The sequence below is a fragment of the Podarcis muralis genome, chromosome 13 (genome assembly GCF_964188315.1).
Source record: "Podarcis muralis chromosome 13, rPodMur119.hap1.1, whole genome shotgun sequence".
Taxonomy (NCBI): Eukaryota; Metazoa; Chordata; class Lepidosauria; order Squamata; family Lacertidae; genus Podarcis; species Podarcis muralis.
This window is the reverse complement of record NC_135667.1, coordinates 18,641,803-18,659,579: the sequence shown is the minus strand read 5'-3', so window position 1 is coordinate 18,659,579 and position 17,777 is coordinate 18,641,803. Positions and strand designations below refer to the sequence as shown.

At 46.6% G+C, this 17,777-nt stretch overlaps 1 protein-coding gene across 2 annotated transcripts in view; it reads left to right on the top strand.

Moving 5' to 3' along the window:
* The window catches only part of CACNG7 (calcium voltage-gated channel auxiliary subunit gamma 7), a 41,935-nt gene that overhangs the window by 13,424 nt on the left and 10,734 nt on the right, over positions 1-17,777 (top strand). For both annotated transcript variants that reach the window (XM_028702870.2, XM_028702869.2), the window contains 3 exons: positions 5,444-5,683; positions 8,157-8,261; positions 17,031-17,171. In XM_028702870.2, coding sequence (XP_028558703.1) covers positions 5,488-5,683; positions 8,157-8,261; positions 17,031-17,171 — 442 coding nt within the window. In that variant the 5' untranslated portion in view covers positions 5,444-5,487. The remainder of the gene's footprint in view (positions 1-5,443; positions 5,684-8,156; positions 8,262-17,030; positions 17,172-17,777) is intronic.

Below are 17,777 nucleotides of genomic sequence, written 5' to 3'. Positions count from 1 at the left end.
TCTTCTCCTCTGAGTGCTTGTTTAGATTGGCACCAGAAGGAGAGGGCAAGAGGGAGGAGGTCCCAGTTCATTGTACAGTGGTACCTCAGGTTAAGAACTTAATTCGTTCCGGAGGTCCATTCTTAACCTGAAACTGATCTTAACCTGAAGCACCACTTTAGCTAATGGGGCCTCCCGCTGCCGCCACGCCGCTAGAGCACGATTTCTGTTCTCATCCTGAAGCAAAGTTCTTAACCTGAAGCACTATTTCTGGGTTAGCGGAGTCTGTAACCTGAAGCGTCTGTAACCTGAACCGTCTGTAACCCGAGGTACCACTGTTTGTGGATTGCAGTCCCTGCCTTTCCTCCGAGGCGCCCCCCCCTCCACCAATAATCTATTGACAATAACTGCTTCTTATGGACATATAGTAACTTTGCTTAGCTTACCTCAAAGGACTGTTGCAAATATAAAAGGGGGGAGGAAGGGGAAAACATACATGACCTTGAGCACCTAGACAGAAAAGCAAGATACAAATATATGTCACACAGCACAAAGTTAAACTCCTGCCCATTGTAGGTATCCCTCCAAGTCCCACCCCCACAACCCGAAGCAAGCACTAGAATGAATGATTGGGGGGTGATGGTGGTGTACTGCTGTGGTTATAAAGCTTTAGTAGTGGACTAGAGCAGGGCTTTCCAAACTTGGGTCTCCAGCTGTTTTTGGACTACACTTCCCATCATCCCTGACCACTGGTCCTGCTAGCTAGGGATGATGGGAGTTGTAGTCCAAACACAGCTGAAGACCCAAGTTTGGAAAGCCCTGGTCTAGAGGCTTGCAGCCAAAGGTTTGTCTAGTCATTTCAAATCAACATGTGAACGTTAGCCTTGTGAGTTACTTAGGGTAGCCATCTTTCAAAGCGTAAAAACCAGCACACCCAAAAAGTTGTTGAGCCAAAACACCACAATTTTCGATTGGCAATGCGCAGCCTTTCAGAAATTCCCCCTGAATGTTAATTCCGCCTTTGAAATCCCAGGAAAATCTGAACGGATGGCAGCCCTACAATTACTCCTCTTCCCTGTCCACACACACACTCCCTTCTCCCTCCCTTCCCTCCATGTTTCCTGGCCTTTTCTTCTCTGGCAGCATAGACACACTGCAAGCACACCTCGTTTTATTGTGCTTCACAGATATGGCTCCTCACAAGGACGTGGGTGCCAGCAGGGGAAGGAAGTCCGCCACCAATGCTCTTCTGTCCAGGGGAGTGGAGCTGGCTAGGGCTGGGGCTGGTTTTCCCCCCTCCCTCCCCAGCAGCCAAGGGGGCCTGGCTTAATAGACCACAGTATAGTGTAAACATAGCTTTTGCATGCACTGGGAAACCCCCCCAAACTATGATGTGACTCGATTTATTGCGATATTCGCTTTATTGAAACCACCTGGAACCAAACCAAGGCAATGCCAATATACATTTAAAGTAGATTAAAAGCACATGACTTCCCCCCAAGAATCCCGGGACATGTAGTTTACCCCAACAGAGTCACAATTCCCAGCACCCTTAACAAACTACAGTTCCCATGATTCTTTGTGGGAAGTTGTGTTTGCTTTAAGTCTATGGTGTGTACTTGAATTAGAGTCCAACAAAATCTGAAGGGCCACAGGTTCCCCACCACTGAGCTAGACCCTTCTGACTTCCTAGGAGGAAAGCGAAAACCATTATGCCCCCCCTCAGCCCTATGTGGCAGCCAGATTTCTTAGTGTGTTACAATATAAATTCTTTACCCATTTTTTTTTTTGCGGGGTTAAGCCCTTACCTGGAGGCAAGCCCCATTGAACACAACAGGACCTATTTATGAGTAAACATGCTCATAATTCACCATTCCCAATCTATGGGATCATTTTTGGTGTACAGTGGTACCTCAGGTTAAGTATTTAATTCGTTCCGGAGGTCCGTTCTTAACCTGAAACTGTTCTTAACCTGAAGCACCACTTTAGCTAATGGGGCCTCCTGCTGCCGCTGCGCCGCTGGAGCACGATTTCTGTTCTGATCCTGAAGCAAAGTTCTTAACCCGAGGTAATATTTCTGGGTTAGCGGAGTGTGTAACCTGAAGCATATGTAACCTGAGGTACCACTGTATTGGGATCCGCTCTACCCAGAGCATTTAAAGTCAGCAGTGTCTCTTATCTCTGTAATGAGCCTGGTCATTATGAGCTGCTGATGAGTTCTCTGCTTTAGTGGTTGCAACAAGCATGAACCAACTATGATTCTGCAATATTCATTTTGAGGACTGTGATGGTCTATCTTGCATCCTGCATTTTGCTTTGTTAAAAATCCCAACAAAATTCTAAAGAAATGGGCTTTTTTTTTGTACATAGGTGGCCTCCTCATGCCAAGCCAAGGCCTTTAGTCCATCTAAGCTCGGTTTGGCCTGCAGCAGAATTCTACCACAGCTGCGCTGGCTGGAGCTGAAGGCCAAAACATCTGGAGGGCGGCAGGTTGGGGAAGGCTGGTCCACGTCAATTGGCAGTGGCTCTCCAGCATATCAGGCAAGGGTCTTTCCCCCATGAGACGCTGGGGATTGAACCCGGGACCTTAACTCGGGACCAGAACTCAGTGGCAGAACATCTCCTTTGCATGCAAAAGGTCTCAGATGCAATCCACAGCATCTCCAGCTAGGGCTTGGGACATGGTCAGAAGGACCAAGAAATTGGGATAAGGCAACTTCCACTGTTCCTAAGATCCATATGCTCTACCACTGAGCTACAGCCTTTCCCCACATACATTTTGAGAATCGCTATTCCTAAGCTGGCGATCAGGAATGCTGGATTGTTCTGGGGAAGGTGTCAGAAAGGCCCAGAGCAAGGAAGGCAGGAAAGCCACCTGACCCTTTAAAAGAAAACTTGGTGAGATCATGACCATGAAGTGGATTGATTGGGCAAGTGCTTGGGAGCCCACACCCTGGGAGTGTCCGCCTCTGACACCTGCCCTGGGTTCCTCTTGAAAAAAACAAAGTCTGGCACTTCAGGAAATTCCAGGAAATTAACAGGGCAGCTCTCAGACCCAGATGCCCAGTGGTGATGGCAGCCCTGCTGCAGCCACTACCTGAGGGAGGAGGCCCAGAAATGTAGGACAGGTCCTGCCAGAAGGCACTTTACTGAGGGCCCCTCAGACATGGTAGACACCAGGGTGTCTGGCTTCTTCACATTAGCTCTGAGATAGCTCAGTTGGTAGAGCATGAGACTCTTAATCTCAGGGTTGTTGGTTTGAGTTTCACCTTGGGCAAAACATTCCTGCATTGCAGGGGGTTGGACTAGATGACCTGTGTGGTCCCTTCCACCTCTATGATTCTATGGCTCTTGGAAGAAGCAAGGCTACACTGGTTGGAATGAAAACCCATGAACTGTGAGCTAGAGAATTATGCTGGAATGGAGAGAACTATAAATCTGGCTTGCGTCATGTCAGAAGGCCTAATGGGCTAGCTAGGGTATGGGTGGTGGAGATTTCATAACCCAGATTTTTTGGGGGGGAGAGTAAGGAGCATATGTAGGGACGCGGGTGGCACTGGGGTCTAAACCACTGACCCTCTTGGGCTTGCCGATCAGAAGGTCGGCGGTTTGAATCCCTGCAACGGGGTGAGCTCCCGTTGCTCGGTCCCAGCTCCTGCCTACCTAGCAGTTTGAAAGCACACCAAAAAGCGCAAGTAGATAAATAGGTACCGCTCCGGCAGGAAGGTAAACGGCGTTTCCGTGCACTGCTCTGGATTCGGTGTTCCATTGCGCCAGAAGTGGCTTAGTCATGCTGGCCACATGACCTGGAAAAACTGTCTGCGGACAAACGCCAGCTCCCTCGGCCTGTAAAGCGAGATGAGCGCTGCACCCCAGAGTCATCTGCGACTGGACTTAACTGTCAGGGGTCCTTTAACTTTACCTTTAAGGAGAATATGTAGGTGGAAGTAAGCATTTCTGGTAGAAGAGTTTTCAAACTATTTCCAGGAAATCTGGAGCTCCTTAGAAACTTACTGTGAGATCTGGTGGACCAGCTGCCTGAAGGATATATTGTGGGCATATTCTAGGGCACCAGGAATAGTGTTATTCAGGGTCATTGTGGGAGTATTCTTGGGCACCCTCTCAGTCCTTGTAACAGGTAAGCCCAGCAGACCTGGCTGACACCCTACACAAACAGAATACTGCCCCAGAATCATAGAATCATAGAGTTGGAATAGACTACAAGGGCCATCGAGTCCAACCCCTGCCAAGCAGGAAACACCATCAGAGCACTCCTGACATATGGTTGTCAAGCCTCTGCTTAAAGACCTCCAAAGAAGGAGACTCCACCACACTCCTTGGCAGCAAATTCCACTGTCGAACGGCTCTTACTGTCAGGAAGTTCTTCCTAATGTTTAGGTGGAATCTTCTTTCTTGTAGTTTGGATCCATTGCTCCGTGTCTGCTTCTCGAATCTTCTGCAGTGTTCTGGGATTTGAGGGCAGTCGTGAAGAGGTTCATCATCAGAGTACAAAAGCTAGGAGAGGGTCGTTAGAAGGCCTCTCAGGGTTGTCATGTAGAGTGGAAGTTTAAAATTCGGCAGGTGCCTGCTGAATTCTTTTCTATTTCATTGGCGCTATCCAGTCACCTGATTTGGTTCTTAAATTTGTTTTAGATGTTTTGTTCTGTCATTTTTAAAAGCTTCCAACTGTCTTTAAATGCCTTTGATATGTTTTTATTTTGTTTTTAACTGTAATTTTTTAAATCACAGAAATATTTGTTGCCCTGAGTCATCCTTTGGGAGAATGGATGGGATATGGATTTATTTTTATGTTTTAAAAATCTACTGGGTCAAAGCAAAGGTAGAGAACTAATTTTGTCCTGTGGGCTGGATTAAAAAGGTGTCCAACCCTCCATGGGTTCACTTTTGATAGGCAGGCAAGTAGAACCAATCCCCACCCCCCAAAGCAGCAGGGCTTGCATCTTGCACCAAAAGCAAGCCCCAATGCCCTTGTGCCCTGCTGGTTGCTCCTTGGCAGCTGTGGCTTTGCCTATCCTACAACTGATGCTATATGGTAGAAGGTAGGTGGCCAGATAACATCATATGAGTGACAGATGGGCGTGGCTGGCCAAAAACAGCTTCTGCAGGCTAGATTGGCAGGCCTAGTTTAGCCCGCAGGCTGGAGGTTCCTCACTCCTGAGTTAGAAAGTGAAGGGTCTTGTAGCGAAGACCCCTTGGATTCTTTGGGAGGTTTCAGTGAGTTAGGGTGGTGCTTAGAGCCAGCTGCCATGTTCTCTTGGTGAAAATAAAGATATTGTGGTTAAAGAGGAAGAATATGGGAGCCAGTAACTATTGGGGCCTCTGAGAACCCATTGGTTTGACTAGGAAAAGCTCAAATTTAATGTGAGTATAGCTTTTGGGGTCTGTGTGTGATTTGTGTGAATATCTGGTTTCTCTGGCTGATTGTTATCAATTCCTCCTCCAGGTCCTTGCGCTGCATTTGGCCAGTGGCTCCCCCTGTCACCTAGGATGAGTAACTGCAGCAGCCGTGCCCTGACCCTGCTGTCTAGTGTTTTCGGAGCGTGTGGACTGCTCCTGGTGGGCATCGCCGTCAGTACTGACTACTGGCTGTTCATGGAGGAAGGGATTGTGTTTCCGCAGAACCAGACCACCGAGATAGTCATGGCACTGCACGCTGGGCTCTGGAGGGTCTGTTTCTTTGCTGGTAAGAGCCTTGAAAAGTCAAGTTTCCCCTCTCACACCTGGAGACTCCAGTTACAGATGATGATGTCACTAGGCCAAATCTAAACTGCTTCGTTAGGCTTGCATGGCTTCCTCTGCTTCCATAATTTGTGTTTTCATCTAATTGAGGAAAGTGATCATGAGAGGGGAGTGAGTTGTAAGGCCATGCATTGGGGCTTTAAAAACAACACATATCTGGGTTTTGCTCTGTTTGCCTGCAAGTCTACATGCACTTGCAGCTGAACTCTTGCAAAGCTTAGGTTGCTGGACACAATCTGACTGCTGGTTGTTAAAAGAAGAGCAAAACTCTTCCGAGGAGCTGTGGTGTGACACAGCAGCTCAGCTTTCAAAAAGGTTCCTTGAACAGCCATCATTCAGGAACCTCGTTCCTAAAACAAATGTTTGAGATCAAACTGCCCACAGAATCTTAATCTACCACTCAAGATACAGTGGCATCAATACTGGCAGCGTGTACCTCAAAATGTGGAAGAATTCTGTAGGTTCAGAACTGCCTTCAGAGTGAGGGTTTAGCCTACTTCCTTTAGTTAAAGGAACTAAAACCACAAGACCTGAATCCTGTACAGTGGTACCTCAGGTTAAGAACTCAATTTGTTCCGGAGGTCCGTTCTTAACCTGAAACTGTTCTTAACCTGAAGCACCACTTTAGCTAATGGAGCCTCCTGCTGCCACTGTGCCACCACTGCGCGATTTCTGTTCTCATCCTGAAGCAAAGTTCTTAACCCGAGGTACTATTTCTGGATTAGCGGCGTCTGTAACCTGAAGCGTACATAACCCGAAGTACCACTGTACTTTGGTTGGTTACTTCGAATTATAATGTGTGTTTCATCGCTCACCCACACAGCTGCAATATACATTCTTGGCCGCCTTTTTCTATAATCCCCCCATCCTACCTGTTCACCTCTGAAACTTCCTTCTGTGGTCACTTTCCCCATGCAAGAGCATACATGTATCTGCTGCCTGTAGGCCCTGTGTGAACTTCTCTAGCTCTCATTTCCCCATCCCTCAAATCCCTAATGCAAATGTCCTGCCTCTTCTTCAACCAGTGCTTCTTCATGAAGCGTGTGGTTAAACTATGGAACTCGCTCCCACAAATGAAATAAATAATAATAATAATAATACCACCTTGCTGCTGCTGCTTGCTCTATCTAGTACAGTGGTGCCTCGCAAGACGAAATTAATTCATTCCGCGATTTTTGTCGTCTTGCGATTTTTTTTGTCTTGCGAAGCACGGTGTCGGAAAAGTTTTGGAAAAGCTTCAAAAATCACCAAAGTCTTCAAAAACCTCAAAAAAGGCTACCACACCGCGTGCTATGAGTTGCTCCTCGAAGTCAAGTCGCAACTGTATTAACGGTGTTAAGAAAAAGGAAACAAACTTGCAAGACGTTTCCGTCTTGCGAAGCAAGCCCATAGGGAAAATCATCTTGCGAAGCAGCTCAAAAAACAAAAAACCCTTTCGTCTTGCAGGTTTTCCGTCTTGCGAGGCATTCGTCTTGCGAGGTACCACTGTATGTGCAGCTCTACCATTGGGCAGAGTGAGGCAGCTGACTAAAGCTTCAGGTGCCTTGGAGGTAGCCACGATGGCAAGTTGTGTGTGCCACATGGCCAGCCTCACATTCCCTAAGCTAGTCAGCTGCCCTCTTGTGTGGTAGAAGATAACTTTCTCAACTTGAAGCAAGAGTCAACAGCTCAGGAGGTTTCTATGGATGGAATATTGGGGAGGGGAGCAGATCACCTCAGGCAGCAAAATGTCCTGGGGCGGTCTTGCTTCCTAGCCCCTGCTTTGCTACCCACTCAAATAAAACCTGCAGTGTGGCAACACTGGCATGCATCAAGTCAGCAGAGCAACATACACCCTCATGCTCTGCCCGCTGAAATATGCGGCCTGAGTTGAGTTGTGTGCTGTCAGTGGCTCGTTGCCACAGTGGCTATGTTACCTACCAGAGGCAGCATGCTTCTCAAGACCAGTTGCTGGAGGAATCACAAACTCTTGTGCTCAGGTCCTGTTTGTGGGTTTTCCTAGCATGTTGGACTAGATGGGTCCTGTGCTCTGGCGCTCACTTGGTGCAAGGCTGTCTGTGGCCCATCGGAAGAAGCTGAATGGGTGAGAGGTGCAGGCAACCAGACCCTCCTCAAACCAGACTGGCAACAAGGAAACACCACTACTGCTGCTGGGGCTTCAGCTCCAGGGAATGGCCATAGGGGATTGCCACTACCTCCTGCTCCTCACAACATCTACCATCCGAGGCACCTGCCTCACTCTGCCTAATAGTAGGGCTGGCCCTGCTGGTCCTCTCACTTGGCCAGACCTACCTCAGTGACATATAGTCCTTTCCACCCCTTGGACCTGTATGAGGTTCCCACCTGATCTAACCTTTGGCCCCTTCCCAGAAGCTTTTGACACCATGAATGTGATGTGTTTTTTTCTTCTTCTGCAGGTCAGAAAAAGGGCAGCTGTGTTGCTTCTGAGTACTTCCTAGAGCCCAGGCCTGACCCTGACCCTGAAGGCCCCCTCGTAACAGAGAACACAGAAAACATACTTAGTAAGTCGATACGCTTCTGTTTGGGCATTGAGAAAAATAAAGCTAAGAGGGGCTCTCTGAAGGTCGAACTCTGTCACATCTACACATTTAAAGCATATTTATACCACTGCAACACTTCCCCCAAAGAACCCCGAGAACTGTAGTTTCTACTACAGAGCTATAATTCCCAGCACCCTTAGCAAACTATAGTTCCCAGGATTCCTTCGGGGAAGCCATGTGCTTTAAATGTATGGTGTGGCTATGAACCTAGACATGATGTTAACCCCACTTGTAGCAATAGGATGAATGGCTTACTTCAACTAAATAACAGGCATGAAGGCCCTGCTCCAGACCAGGGTCCCAGCTGGTGGGGAAATGGTTAAATCCCCAGGGCCGGCCCACCCATGAACCAAGGTGGGGTGACTGTCTTGGGGAGAAGGGAGAGTGAATGCCTACCCCTCGCCTTTGGCCTTTGTTTCTTCCCATCCCACCCACCACATCTATGACTCCCCATGCACATTTCACAGATTAAAATAGCGGTTCTCAACCTGTGGGTCCTCATATGTTGTTGGACTACAACTCCCATCATCCCTGGCCACTGGTCATGCTGGCTAGGCATGAGTTGTAGTCCAACAACATCTGGGGTCCCACAGGTTGAGAAACACTGGATTAAAATGAGAACTGTTTGTTTGGCCACCCACACCCACACCTCCCTCCACAATGGCGCAGGGTTGTAGGCACCCTTCACCTGACTTTATCTTGTATACAGGAGTTGCCAGCATGGTGCCTGAGGGTGCTCACAGAGGCCTCCCCTGGTGGCCCCAGATTCCCCTCCCCTTGCTGAGATTAGATGGGCAAGAAGCATTCGGTTATAACCAACAGGATAGGTTGTGGCATGTTCTTCGTTGCTCTGTGTGTGTTGCCCACAAGAGTTTCTCGGACTTGCACGTGGGCCCATGGACTCCAAAAGGTTGGTGCTCCCTGCTGTTCAGCTTGCCCTTGGCTGACTTAAAAGCCAAGAGGGTGGTTGTCCTTTTGAACAAAACAAGCACACGTAATGGCCTGGCCCAATGTGTCAGCAGCAGTTCGGAATACCCCTCGGCAGCCACAGTTTGCGCTCATGTTCAGGCATTTGCCTACATGCACTGCAGAGAGGCTATGCGCCCACCCACCTGCTCAGAGATTTAACTTCTAGCGACATGGAGCAGGATTTGAGCCCTTGAAGAATGACAGGGCCAGCCACTCATGCCAGCGAAAGGTTAACAAGCCGTTCAACTCCAACTCTCCAAAGCGTATGGATTTATATCCCACTGCTCTCTAAGAAAGGATTAGGGCTCCTTGAGGAGCTCAGTCCCTGGGAATTCCAATACAAACTGAACTGATCCACACTTGCCAGACTAAGGTGAGGATGAGACTGTTGCTATCCGCTGGATTTCACCCTCATCCAAATGTTACGGTGGTACAGCTCTTGCCTAAAAAATGTATCTCAGTGCATTTTAAAGTGCATGGTTTTGACAAGAGAATACATCTATGACTGCCTATTTTGACAGAAAATACATTTAGAAATGTGTATTTGGGGGGCAAAGTCCATTTAGGAATGCTATTTTGACGCAACGAAGCTGCTAGCAATGCTTCCTGTTCTTGCAGGGGAGCCCACTCGCAGGCCATGAGTGCAACAGCAGTTTTCCCTGCCTGCAATTCGTGGCAACTGGTATTCAGAGGCAAACTGCCCCAGACAATGGAGGCAGAATGTAGCCATAATGGGTAGGAGCCGTTGTCAGTAGTCAATTTTTGTCTAATCCTCTTTTAAAGCCAGCCACACTGATGGCCATCACTGCATCTTGTGCAAGTGAATCTATTATTATTATTATTATTATTATTATTATTATTATTATTATTACCTGAACTCCAGTCTAAGGAGTATCTGTAGCTATTAGGGCGCCCCCTGGTGGCCCTGTTCCATTACAATGACTAGTTTTTGAAATGCTGTGGAAGGACACGTAACACAAGCTCTTCTCATACCCCAGTTCTACTCTTTCTTGACTTGCAGGTAAGACTTGCCAGTTTCAGCAGAACTGCCTTCCAAAGGGAGCATTAGCTGCCCACTCCTATGGGAGCCTGCGGAAGGACTACCATAGCTCTTCCCCACAAAAGCTGGCTGGCACTGCCGCAGCTTTCTCCCCTCAAACATCCAACACGCTGTGGACGCTCACCGTATTTTTCGCTCTATAAGACGCACCAGACAATAAGACGCACCTAGTTTTTGGAGGAGGAAAACAAGAAAAAAAATATTCTGGATCTCAGAAGCCAGAACAACAAGAGGGATCAATGCGCAGTGAAAGCAGTGATCCTTCTTGCTGTTCTGGCTTCTGGGATAGCTGCGCAGCCTGCATTCGCTCCATAAGACGCACACACATTTCCCCTTACTTTTTAGGAGGGAAAAAGTGAGTCTTATAGAGCATAAAATACGGTAACTTGGTTTTAAGAGTGAGGACCGAAGGGCACCTTTGCAGCGGAAATCCACTTATCTGTTATTTAAAAACAACAATTAATTAATTAGATCTTTGACCTACCCTTTACCATAAGACCCCAGGCCTAGTTACAACAATGAAATATCTCCGTGGTTCCCAAACTACCTGCCCTCACAGACCACTAGAAGCTATACGATTCTTTAATTGTATTTCTATTGCGTCTTTTATTTCTTACATTGCATTGTATTATAATCTGAAGTCTGTGATTTGAATTCTGTGTGAACCTGAATAAAGCTGGTGGTCTATGGACCACAGATTGGGAAATATCCACTTATTCAACAAGTAGAGCAGTTTGGATTTTGGTTACCTGCAGCTTGGACAACCAAGCCAGAGACAGCCAAAATTGCTCAAGTTTGGTGTAGTTCACCATTCATGCAACAAAACACATATATTTGCTAACTGCTTGGGACTGTGTGGCACCTGGCATTTCAGGTGGGCTTCACACAATGCTTCTCCTCCTAGGTCAAACTTTGCCAGTCTAGTGCCCTTCACATGTTTTGGACTACAACTCCCATAAGCCCTAGTCACCGCAGCTTGGGGGCTGATGGGAGTTGTAGTCCAAAACATCTGAAGAGCACAATGTTGATGAAGGTCTTTGAGGCATAAGTGGCATGGGGGGGGGGGCTAGAGGGAGCAGCACTCTCCCTGGTCAAGTAACCCTCCATCCCACTGCCACTGCAGGACCCTTATGGCTACTTAAAGGAAAGGCACTTTCCACAGACAGAATAGCGCTTTTTCTTTATTTCCAGCAGACAGAGAGAGAGAGAGAGAGAGCAGTTCCCTGTGGGCTCACGTCTGTCCAATGGTGACAGAACTGGGGTAGGGAAGATTTTTAGCTCCCTCAAAATCAATAGGAGCTAAGCCGACCAGGTGAATAAACCAGGCAGGGCTCCTGAGTGTTTAACAGTTGTGTAAAAGAGGAAATTTCCACAGGTGATCTTGGCACGCCAGTTCCACCTGCTGAAATTCCCTTTTCTGTACAACTGTCACATTCACAGTACTAGGGATAGAGGAACCTGCCAACTTGGTTTCTCTCCACGTCTTGTTTCACCAGTCTTAAATTCTGTTCTCCAAATTACTGCTTCAGTTTGCAATGTGTGCTTTCAAAGTCTCCATGAAAATTTGTCTGCATTTTTGTGCAAATTTCTTCCAATAGACACATTCCTGTATGCAATTTTGTGTGATATACACATTATTTAAAGTAGTTTTCCCCAATATAATGCATGTTATATGGTAATATAGGCATTTTAATGCACATTTCCCCCCCCCCCCAATATACACATTTTTGTACACATTCTTTGGCTGGAGAACCGCACCACAAAATTCGGGAGATGTGTGAATTTTGAAGGATTCTCGGTTCATATATTTTTCTGGAAAGTGCAAATTGGGGAGGTTCACATTGAAATCCTAAGCAAACCTTCTATTTTGGCCACCCTGTACTGGGAACTTCAGAGAAAAGATGGGAGCATTAGCAGAAAATATTGCATTGTTTCGCTTTTAAAAATTTCTTACACAGACCTCTCTCTCTCTCTCTCTCTCTCTCTCTCTCTCTCTCTCTCTCTCTCACACACACACACACACACACACACACACACACACACACACACCAAATTTGCCCCTTGTGTACCTGCCCCCATTTTCATTTGGGGGAGGGTGGGTGTCACTACTGCTTTAAGTTGAGGAGAGGAGTGGAAGCTACCACCACAGCTCTGCCCTGAAAATATTTAGTTGGCCTTGACATCTGTGCTGTGTGCCTTGGCTATGAAGAATCAACATAGACAATAAAGCTAGAAAACTGTTAAGGCTAACAAGCAGGGCCTTTGTGGTGGGAGCTGGAGAGGCCAGGTTACCTGAAAAGAAAACCATGCTTCTAACAATAGCTTGGTTTCAAGGTTGCCAACTTTTCAGCCAGTCCCAGTGCTCTGAACAAGTGAACTGACGTGCAGCAGGCATTAGCAGAGGAGCTACCATTGATCTCCATGCTATGAAAAGCCTCACCTGCTGTTCTCTTGCAAAATCAATCTACTTTCAAAAGGCACAAGAGCACAGCTTGCTTTTCTGGTCAGTTGACAACAATTCTATTCCGATTATGACATAATTTCTCAAGTTTCCCTCCCGGAGTAGCAAATTTATTTCATGCAGTTACTAAACACTTAATCTTGAAAACAGAACTGAGATAATTGTGTGTGTTTGATTCAGAGAGAGAGAGAATATATCATTGCCCCCTGCTGGACAAAAGAAGGAATAGTTAGGTTCTTATAATCTCAACTGGAAAAATATTTTGAATTTCCAGAGCAGCAGCAAGAAGATTTCTGCAGCTCATCATTAGGGGTGATGTCACACAAGCAATATCCCATTTCCAGGCTGAGCCAAATTCACCACCTCCGTACCCCAGTCTTCCCTTCTATGCTTTAACACCTGGCAATCTAAACTGCATGGGATGACATAATCATCGTGCGCTAAGTTTTATTGCCGTTGCCAAGTGAAAGCTAATGAGGTGGAACGGGGACGGCATCAGGCTTTATATTTATTTGAACAATTTATTTCCCAAGCTGGCATGCAAGAAACATTAAGCTATCTTTTAAAGAAACCACAGCAAACAGCAGCAACTTATAGAAAGCATTCAGGATCCTTCCCAGTTTGTGGTAAAATGGTGGCAAGCAGAGAGTTCCGCTGGAGGAGGTCCATGGAGGCTGGTCCATAAGGGTGAACAGGCACTGCCCCACCAACCTCAGTTTGTCCTCAGCCAGGCCCTATCCTACCTACCAGCCTTTTTACTGACAACCACTCCAGCGGGCAGCTCTGTCTGTCATTCGCTCTGGCGCCACCTACTGTTGGACTCCCTGCCTCCCACCCTACCAGTAGCAATGGGTTCCAGCCACCACTGGAAGCTCTGAGATGGTCTTTGCCGGAGTCCCTCTCTTTTCTTCCCACTGGGCAGTTGATGACTGATGACCCAGTGAATAGGCAGCTGGAGCAAACTCTGGAGTGATCTTCACCTTACCCCTACTCTCTCTCCTGGAATCATATAGCTTGTTTCCTCTTCCTAGATCAGGAATAGGCAATATGGTGCCCTCCAGATGCTGTGGGCTCTTAATTTTGATCAGCTCTGGCCAGTATAGCTCATAACCGGGGATTATGGGAATTGTGGTCCAAAGCATCTGGAGAACATGACGTTGGCTACCCTAGCCCTTAGGAGGGCTATTTTTTAGTTGCATCTGCCTTAATTCTAACTGGGTGAACACACTTGTTAGTTAAAGGTGGGAAGGAGATTGCAGAATGCTTTATACTACATCAGCTGCATAGGGGGGTCATTCTTTTCAATGTTCTCCTGCTTTTTATTATTATTTAAAAACCTCTCTGTGAGTAGAAAAAAAGCAGAGTGGATAAGTCTGGAATTTTTCTAGCATATGTATATGTCAGGGAGGGACTGGGCAGATGAAGAGGAATGGTGGAGACAGCCTGCACAGGAGCCTAGTATAGACCTAGAAGAGTGGTTCGACACAGGTCACAACCCAGAAGAAGAAGTTGGGAAATAATGGAAGATGAGGAGCAAGAACCAGGTAGCACAGAACAGGCAGAGCCTGAGCAGTGGCTGACTGACATGCTGTCGCTGGAGAGTACCCCAGAACCCATTCTGACCCCCCAGACCAGGCGTTCATTGAGAATGGCAGAGAAGAGGGCTCAGAGGTGGGTGGCACTTAACAGCTGCCGTAGAAGGGAGGAGGAGTCTGATGAATGGGAAGTACAGAGAAGGGGAGGTGGAGCTTCACTCGAGGCAACGCCGGATAATGAACGGTGTGGATGGAATTTTGTCCTGGTAATTCTAATAATAAAGAGGAACTGAAAAGTTCACTTTTTCTCTGTCTCTCTGCTTTACTGGGCAAGCAGTCAGTAGCTACCAGCAGCACCCTGACAGTATATAGTTTTCTACTTGCAGGGAGTATTTACACGGAGAACTATCTCCTCCCCACAGTCCACTCTACCACCTTTGGCATTCGACACTCTACCACGATCCATTCTTTTGGAGGTGTGGAGGGGACCTAGAAAAAGGTTTAAGAATCATAGAATTGTAGACTTGGAAGGGGCCATGACAGTCATCTAGTCCAACCTCCCAGCAAATGCTGGAATCTTTTACCCAACATGGGACTCAAACCCACCACGCTGGTATTAAGAGTTTCCTGCTCTACAACTGAGCTCTGAGGAAGGGTGTTGCATTTTCAATTCTCCCCTAGCAGAAGAAATCTTCCAACAAGCGCAAACCAACTCAGCGGGGAGCAGGCTAGGCCAGAACCTCCCTAATTATAGTTGTGGTTGTTTCTTTAACTTACAGGGAGGGCTTTACAAATGAAGAAACTGAGGGAGTATTCAAAAATGTGATGCATTCAGCTGAAGTCTGAAATGCTACTGCACATTTACCACCTCAGAATTCAACCTCCTCAGATCTGCGGCATGTGCAGACTAGGCCTCAGTTCCAGCCAAGAGAGGTGTCTTATTGTTTGGTAGTGAACCTTGTAGTTCCAGAAATGGCTAGTAGTAAGCTGCTGTTACACAGAGTGGAGGGCAATCAACTCTGCACATATTCAGTGGCACTCTTAATTTTTTAAATAACTTGACATTGTCCAAAAAGGCTGGAGCCCTTAGCTAGAGTTCTGAGCCATCAAGGTTAGATGCTTTGGTGTTCAGGGTTGCCAACTACAAATGGGGTTCATGCCCTTTTAACAGAAGCAGGAATCACCTTATCAGGAATCACACTTGACATGCAGTTTAAAGAGACTTTTAGAAAGGCAACTTTTGGGTAATTGAATCTCATGCTCTGGAAAATTCAATTTTTGTGTGTGAAAAAGTATACTTCATGTTGTATACCAAAGTCAAATTTGTGGGTTTGGGAAGAGGGCCTGACAAATAGGATAGACTAAGGTCGACCTAAGATCATACTCAAAAATGAAAAGAACACTTTGGATCGGTTCCAGAATGTATGGGTGCAAGCATTTATCCGATGGACTGTGTTGTTTTGTCTTGTGGACCATCTGCATGCAAATAAGAATTCACCTGTATGTGGAAATGTTCCATGTGCTTGGGAAACAACTGAGATACAAGGGATTTAGTTTTATCACCCAGGAACATTAGTACACCAAAAAGGTGTGTGTGTGTCTAAAGATAAGGACTCTTGAATGTAAGGGCAAAGAGATGTTTTGATACGTGGTGGACATGCATCTAGTGTAGCACTTGTAAGCTTACATTATTATGGCGCATGTATTACGGTTTATATACTTTTGTACATTTCAATTCAGGCATCTTCAACCTTTGCAGATCCGGCACCCACTTTACTGAATGTCATAGCAGATGTTTACCTCTGCCCCTGCCTCAGTTCTTTTAATTCTGGGAAGCCACATCTATGGTCCTATAGGAAGAGATGGCAGGTGGCATAGCAGTATGAATTTTTTTGCTCTACCTACTGATCTGAAATAAAATGTCCCTTTAAAGTCAATTTTGGATGTGCACACACATTTAAAGCACAATGCCCCCCCCCAATAATAATCCTAGGAATGGTAGTTTACCCCTCACAGAACTCCAATTTCCAGCACCCTTAACAAACTACAGTTGCCATGCTTTAGTTGTACCATGTGTCTGTAGCCTTTGTACATGTTCAGAGGAACTTTGCACTGTTGCCTCAGGCAGCAAAATGTCTTGAGCCAGCTCTGCCTCAAACATTTCAGTCACACATGTTATCTGCTCCCCTCCTTCTACCCCCCCCTTCCATTTAATCAAAGCTCAATCCTGAAATTACTTTGGAGATTTTACTACATTTGTTTGCCACATTCAGATGTGAGTTATTTTATGTGTGGAGTATTCATCTGCGAGTCTGTAAGACCAAATTCTAGAAACAGGGCTATGTTAGGAATCTCAGTTTAAATAAATAGAGTTTGCAGAGAACCAGGCATGATTTTGCATCCAACTCACTGAAACTTGATGTGTGTACTGTGGGGTCATTTCTAAAAGAAAGAGTGCCAGTTTAAGGCCATCTAAAGCCCCAGCCTTTTTACTCCTAAAGGAATGCATGCTGCCTGTGGTTACTCAGGAAGTAGGGGGAATATATCTGTGCATGCTCAGGGGGCTCTCCAAGGAATACAACTGCTTCACATGTCAGAAATCTGAGCATTCAAACCTGGTTCTAGGACTGCGCTTTGGTGAAGAGGATCGACTCAAATTTAACTTAGAAAATCTGACTCTTCTCTTTCTCTCTTTCTCTTGGCAGAGACCATCCGCACAGCCACCCCTTTCCCTATGGTCAGCCTCTTTCTCGTCTTCACAGCATTTGTCATTAGCAACATCGGACATATCCGCCCCCAGAGGACCATCCTGGCTTTCGTTTCAGGAATCTTCTTCATCCTCTCTGGTGAGGTGTGGGGGAATGTTCATCAGAGGGCAATTTACTCCTGGAATCTGTGTGCTAACCATGACATTTGGGATAGCCAAATAAATCCTGTGTGGTAGTCTTCAGAGTGGCGCAGGGATAGGTCATGGCAACTGGGGGACTATAACCCTTATAGTGGGGCGGTGGCTTCTGTTAAGAATTGACAAGCCACAGAGTAGCATTTCACAACCTTGTTCCATGGGGATCTCAGCACGGGTGATGGCCCAAGCACAGAGGAGGTCCATAGTCCTAGGCCGATAAGAAGGAAAAGCACAGGCAAGGATCAGCACCTTGGAGAAGGGTCAAGGTGTGGATTTCAGGACCATGGTCAGCGATCATGCAGCTGAGCCAGACTATATACATTACTGAGTCAATGCCCTGAAGCACCTAATAAATAGTTCTTCACAGCCTGGCTTAGCTATTTATTGACTAGCGGCTACACCATATGAATGCTTCATTTGGCCAGTGAGGCCAAAGTTTTTATCCTGCAGCCGTTGGCTTCTTCTTCTAGGCCCTGGGCTTTCAAGCTGTGGGGATCTCTTCACAGGGATCTTCCAATCCTCTGAAATCTGTGGTCCAGCCTTTGGT